The 7,512-nt window shown below is 28.9% G+C and overlaps 1 protein-coding gene across 1 annotated transcript; it reads left to right on the top strand.

The window, feature by feature from the left end:
• The first annotated feature begins 2,951 nt into the window (after nucleotides 1-2,951).
• Nucleotides 2,952-4,629, top strand: LOC149195775 (caffeic acid 3-O-methyltransferase-like). The gene is made up of 3 exons (XM_089408802.1): nucleotides 2,952-3,763; nucleotides 3,956-4,020; nucleotides 4,144-4,629. Exons 1-3 carry the CDS (start codon nucleotides 3,043-3,045, stop codon nucleotides 4,441-4,443), a joined length of 1,086 nt encoding a protein of 361 aa, XP_089264928.1. The 5' UTR covers nucleotides 2,952-3,042; the 3' UTR covers nucleotides 4,444-4,629.
• Nucleotides 4,630-7,512: the final 2,883 nt, after the last annotated feature.

Raw genomic sequence — 7,512 nt, 5'->3', positions numbered from 1 at the left:
TTTGAAGAAATTAATTTGAAAAATGGTTTTATCATTATATAGTAATGTGAAAAGTTCAAACCTAAAACTTTTTAAAATAATGTTTAGGCTTTAAATATTTAGTATGCCTCTACACTTACATAGCTTTCTAAGAGAGGAATAAGTGTGTCAAACATATTTTATATAAAATATTATGCTTTCTACCCTACACAGCTTTCTAAGAGAGCAATAAATGTGTCAAACTTATTTTATATGAAATATTATGCTTTTTCCCTATTGTGTTGACCACTATAGAATGAATGAAATGATGTCATACTATCTCTATTAATCCTACATATGGGGCCAGCTATATGTAAACATATATTTAATATAAAATATACTTTAAAATTTTAACTTGAATTTTATAAATATATATCTTTTTATATTGTATTTATATTTAATTTAAAAAAATAAAAATAAACATTCATTTTATTTTTAAAAATTCATAACTTATAATTTTTATTAAAAAAATGAATTTATTGGTTTAAATATACAAAATAAAATACTAAAATTTAACATTTATTATTATATAGCTTATTTTTAAAAATTCATAATTTATAATTTTTATTAAAATTATGAATTTATTAATTTAAATACACAAAATAAAATACTAAATTTAACATTTATTATTATATAAGTTATAATATCAAATTTTGTATAAAAATATAAAAGATTCCTTTCTTAAAATTTTAATTATAGTATTTTTATTAATAATAATATTATAATTTAAATACTTAAAAATGAAAATAAAGTTGAAATTTATATAACTTAAATATATAAAATTAAATTTATAAATATAAATTAGATTAAATATTGTTTATTAGATTTTGGATACATTGTGATTAGGTGCTTATTAAGATATTCTTAGATGTTAAATTATAAATTGGATGTTTTTTGAGTATTATTCTTGAATATGACCAAATTGTAATCACCAATACCAAATTTAACAAAAATTAGTAACTATCAAAATCTCACACACCACACATTATATGACTAGATTTTTAATAGCTAAATTTCGAAAATTACCTTAACCAAGCACCTGACTTTCTATTCTAATTGTCTTCCTATTTCTAATATTCTTTTATATTTTTTTTTTATTTTTTTCAATTTTATAAACTGGGTTATTTTATTGATATATATATTTCATATTATTTTATATACCACTGGGTTATTTTATTGATACATATATTTCAAGTCACTGTTTTCAATTTTTATTTTCAATGACTTTCAGTGCTCGGAGAAAATACTTGGTCAATACGTATATTACACGCCATGGTTTTCGACATTAATATACTTAGTCATTTATTGATACATATATTTCAAGTCACTGTTTTCAATATTGATTTCCAATGACTTTTAGTGCTCGGAGAAAATACTTGGTTAATACATATATTTCAAGCCACGGTTTTCAACATTAATAAACTTTCAGTGACTTTGAGTGCTTCGAGAAAATACTTGGTTATACATATATTTCAAGCCACGGTTTTCAATATTAATAAACTTTCAATGAGTGCTTAGTATATCGAGAAAATACGAACAACCTGAAAGACAAGTTTGGGTTGAATTTGTTCATGATATGGGGCGGAAATTCATTCACGGTTTTCGATACTCGAATTTTCAATGTTCGAGTTATGGCAACGAAGTTAGAATTTAAAATACTTCGGAGTTGTATTTAGTGTGATTTTTGGATTTTTTGGTGTTGTGACTTAAAAAATTGAGGTAAAATTTTGATTTCTGTTATTTAAATTGATTTTTTTTATTGTATATATAGATTCAATACCCTGAAAAACCTTTTTAGATTATGCAGAAATTACTATCAAACTTGTGATAACTCACACTAAAAACGATAACCATAGTTACTTGTACAACTTTTATATTTTTATTAAAATTTAGAATATAATCATTATTTATTTAGATTTATAAAAGAAATATATATATATATATATATATATATATATATATATATATAAAAGTATTTGTAAAATGTATAGTGTAGAATTTTTTCTGTATTTCCGAATTAGAATTTAGTAACTATGCTAAAAAAGAGATAAATTTCCAGTGGTCCACTGTTTTAGTTTGTCATATAGATGTCATACACATGTCATAAATAACATTATGATGTCATTTTAGATATTAAATTGTGTTTCCGAATTAGAATTTAGTAACTATGCTAAAAACGAGATAAATTTCTAGTGGTTTACTGTTTTAGTTTGTCATATAGATATCATACACATGTCTTAAATAACATTATGATGTCATTTTAAATATTAAACTGTCATCTTCAAATTAACTCAATTAGATTCAATACCCTGAAAAACCCTTTTAGATTATGCAGAAATTATTATCAAACTTGTAATAACTCACATTAAAAACCATAACTATAGTTATTTATACAACTTTTATATTTTCATTAAAATTTAGAATATAATGATTATTTACTTAAATTTATAAAAGAAATATATATATATATATATATATATATATATATATATATATTTGTAAGATGTATAGTATAGAATTTTTTTGTATTTCCAAATTAGAATTTAATAACTATGCTAAAAACTAGATAAATTTCCAGTGGTCCACTGTTTTAGTTTGTCATATAAATGTCATACACATGTCCTAAATAACATTATGATGTCATTATAAATATTAAATTGTATTTCCGAATTAGAATTTAGTAACTATGCTAAAAACCAGATAAATTTCCAGTGGTGCACTGTTTTAGTTTGTCATATAGATGTCATACACATGCCATAAATAACATTATGATGTCATTTTAAATATTAAATCGTCACCTTCAGATTAACACAAGAAAATTGAGTAACGGTGTTCAATAATCACTTGAATTTTGAACCTTTGAACCACAATCCAATGTGCGACGCAGAAGATTACACGATGCCACCACCATAATATATATTTGCCATCCCTGTTCGTTTGCATTACAGGTCTCCAGCCAGGTAAGTGAAACGAATATTGGATATCCAAACCGTGGACAAGCAAGGTCTGCTAGAGGTTTGCGATATGGATATTAAAGCAGTGGAGGGCGAAGAGGTGCTCCAGGGTTCGGCACTAAGCATGGTGTTCTCCATAGTAAACCCCTTTCTCCTAAAATGTGCCCTTCGTCTTAAAATCCCTGACATTATCTGGAAAGCCGGCCATGATGTTTCTCTCTCCGTCCACCAGATCGCCGCCCAACTCCCCTCTGAAGCTCCCGACCTGGACGCTCTTTCCCGCATTCTCACGTACCTTTCCACAATGGGAATCTTGCGGGCGATCAAGCCAACGGAGGAAATTAATGCGCCCATGAACATGAAATACGCCCTTACCAATCTAGCTAAAACCTACTTCATCTCCCAGGATATGAGTTCGCGAAGCCTCGTTCCCTTCGTTCTTTTGCAGACACACCCAGTTTACGTTACCGCCTGGGACCATATTCACGAACGTGTGCTTCATGGCGGCGATAATTTCAAGGATTCCAGTGGCAATGGCCAAGAATTCTGGAATTTCACAGCCAGCAATCCAGAGTTCAACGCCATCTTCAATGCAGGCATGGTGTCCGTCACAAAGGCCACTATGGCAGAGATCTTAGCTATTTATGATGGTTTCAAAGACGTCAACACCCTGGTCGACTTGGGCGGAGGGCACGGGGAAGCGTTGAGTCTGATAATTGATGCGTACCCTCATATCCGCGCAATCAATTTTGATCTTCCTCAAGTTATCGCAACTGCACCAACTCTCCCCGGTATTTCTAATTCCCTTTCGCTGCCTCATATTTAGCGAAAGCCTATAAATATTAGTTTTCCCACTTATTATTATATGAATGTATATAAATATTTATATCTAAATCAACCTCCTCCTCATTATTTATGATTAGGAGGAGGATACGGTGTTCCTTATATATATATATTCGTTGATCCTCTTCTTATTCACGCAGGCGTACAACACATTAGCGGAAGCCTGTTTGAGACCGCACCCTCTGCAGATGCGATTTTTATAAAGGTGAGAAATACTGTTCGGGGTTGTGATGGATTTTATTTGTGCGTTAATTATTTGATAATATTTCTATGCAATACATTAGTACTTTATTTAATTATAAGTTTACTGTGGATTTGTCAATGAAAGAATTTTCTACATATCTGGGACGACCAAGACTGCATCAAGCTACTGAAAAACTGCTACCAGGCGGTTCCGGACAAAGGAAAATTGATAATAGCAGAGGCTGTCTTGGATTTAACTGAAGATTCTGACATGATGGGATCTGCCAACGTTTTAGATGCTCTGATGTTGAATGTTTCACCGGGAGGTAGAGAGAGGACCCGAAAACAATGGAATGAACTGCTCAGAGCAGCTGGTTTTTCTCTCTCTAAAATCGTGGGGAAGAAGGGCAACTTAACTAAAGTTATTGAAGCTATCAAGTGCTAAATGCTTACCTATATTCCTACTGTGTTTCTCAACCGAAATAAATGAAGCAAGTTAATCTCTTATCACATATTAACTTATTGCATTATTGATATAATTATGTCACTTAGGAATAATCACGTTGTCTCCACCAGAACTCATGATGTAATCACATATTTGAGGTTTAATCTATTATATTATTAACATTTAGTTATTGAAGCTATTAAGTGCTAAATGCTTAGCTATATTCCTACTGTGTTTCTCAACCGAAATAAATGAAGCAAGTTAATCTCTTATCACATATTTAACTTATTGCATTATTGATATAATTATGTCACCTAGGAATAATCACGTTGTCTCCACCAGAACTCATGATGTAATGACATATTTGAGGTGTAATCTATTATATTATTAACATAATTAAGTTGCTTGTGTATATTCGTGTGCTCACTTGTGTATATTCGTGTTGCTCGACCCGGTGAGCTTAGGTGGATTGCAGATTCCCCGAATAAGTCGATTGCAGAATCCGATTGACATGGGTATCGTCAAAACCGCGTCCATATCCATCGGATTCCCAAATATTCGAAAAAACTGCAATAGACTTAAAAATGGCTCTGGTTTGACCTTACCGTGTAAAGTTTATAATGTAGATGTGTATCTTCAACTATGGTTACACCACTATTACACAATCAACCTATTTCACAAGGCCGATCATAAATATTTTATCAGTGTAGTCCATGTACTACGCGGTATTCTATTTCGGTTTAGAAACGAACGACCTACTTCCCAACGCAGACGATAAATATTTTATCCGTGCAGTCCATGCACTAAGTGGTATTAAGTGGTATTCTCTTTTGTTTTGAAAATATCTCTCACATATATATATATAACCGAAATATATTAAGTTCGGAAAATAATCTTATAAAATAAATGGAACTTATAATATCCCTCGACATCATTTGTATAATGCACTAAGTATTCTCTTCCACTTTAAAAGATATCTCGTATGAAGTTATATATATATATATATAAATAAATAAATAAATAAATAAAGAGCAATATATTAAGTTTAAAATATAATTATATATATATAATTATATTTATATATATATATATATATATATAACTAGTCTTTCATTAGAGCTTAAAATTGTAAATTGATATTTTGTATAAATTTTTGGTGGGTTGTAATTTTTATTAAGTTGACATATTTACATTTTTACTAGTACATATTAAAGAATTATTAGTAGTAACTATATTTATTTTTATCATATTTCTATTCATTTTTTATGGAAATACTTGCTTAAATTATGGTGGGCCGTATAGGTTATTTATGTGAGTATATTTATTTTCAAGGATAATATTGCAACTATATCTAGAAATTATGGCAAAGAAATCTGAGGCACTTATCTACATGGCATAAAACTATACCTTGAAGATTATGGTCTAATCAAATGTTTGAAAAATATATTTTCAATAATATTAAAAAATAAATATTTATTTTTCAAAGTTAAACATTATAACATAGATTCATCAATTCTAAACTAATAATGATCAACACCCAAATCTAGGGACTAATAATAACAGTAATTTATTCAAATATATTATGAATTTTTCACTAAAACATAATAATAATGAATTAATTTATGAATATCTTAAAACAAAAACAAATTATGAGAATATTTCAAAGTAATAAATATTGTTATTTTTTTAATAATATTGTGATATTTCAAAACATTTGTGTAACATCCTTAGCTAATCTCACATAAGATTATTTTTTTTTTTACACAATTTATGCACGTATAACTTTCCAAATTACTATACTACATTCCTTATTAACCATTAGATAGAACCTTCATCATTACAAAAAGTAACTTTAATAAAGGAATAGTGAGTTGAATGATCTTTAACAATCACTATTGTAACATATTAACATAAACTTTCTTGTTGGATTCCTTTAACTAGATTAGTTAACCACATACTTGATAATATAAATGACATTTCATTCAAGGAAACCTAATCATAAGAATGGCACAACGGACAAACACATCATGGAAACATTGATATACCTTGGAAACCCCTGAGGGTGAAAACTAGCGAACGTTTAATTTTATTATTAAATGCTCGTGAGGGTGTTCACACCTCACTCAATGGCTTTCAAGGGAGACTCTCTCTCAACCATTGTTATAAAATCTTATAAAGAACTATAATTTAAATGCAACATATCTAACTAGAAGTGATTACAATCATCATGATATCATTTACCCATGAATCATCAATCCCTATGTCTTTATGGCCTAGCTGTTCTCATTAATGAGTCATCTTGCAGTTGGCATTGCTCAATCTACATGGATCTTTTATCAGTCACAACAATAAACATAAACCATCCTTTGCATATGTCAACATCCTCCCCTATCATTTCTATTATCAACAACTTTAATATCATGATTAGTTAAAGTATTAATCTACCAATAAGCAATCCTTATCAGTCATGCTTCAACATCTATTTGTGTACATATATAAAATATAAACATAATATCATGTCATGTCTTATTTAACATCACTATGCACACATTAATAAAAACATATAACTATCAAGCACATCTATAGATAAATGACACTTTAATTGTTATTCCACATGCACTTGTGTCCACATTCTTTTCCAAAGAATAACCATTATTTTGTACTTATTTTTTTAAAGGGATATAGCACACTAGATATGGCTTTTAATGGGGATACATAAACTTTTCATAATACTTGTTATTCCTGCATGCAAATACATAATATTTTCTCAAAACAAAACTAACCTAATCTCACATGCAAATGTGTAACCTTTTCAAAAGAAGAGCTAACATCATTCTATATGCAAATGCATAATTTTTTCTAAAAACCCCTAGCATAACCTTGTTTGGAAATGCATAATATTTCCTAAAAAAACTAGCATAACATTGTTTGCAAATGCATAATATTTCTAAGGGATGCTCACATAATCTTGTATGTAATTGCATAATCTTTCTAAAAGAAATTAACATGATAGTCATTCTTCCCATGCATGCAAACTACATTTCTCCATAGGAGATCTGTTGTCACCTA

The sequence above is a fragment of the Pinus tabuliformis genome, chromosome 2_2, assembly GCF_031772625.1.
Source record: "Pinus tabuliformis cultivar Carrire ecotype Pingquan chromosome 2_2, CPIR1, whole genome shotgun sequence".
NCBI classification, from domain to species: Eukaryota; Viridiplantae; Streptophyta; class Pinopsida; order Pinales; family Pinaceae; genus Pinus; species Pinus tabuliformis.
The sequence above is the reverse complement of the archived record's forward strand: the minus strand, read 5'-3'. Positions and strand labels throughout refer to the sequence as shown.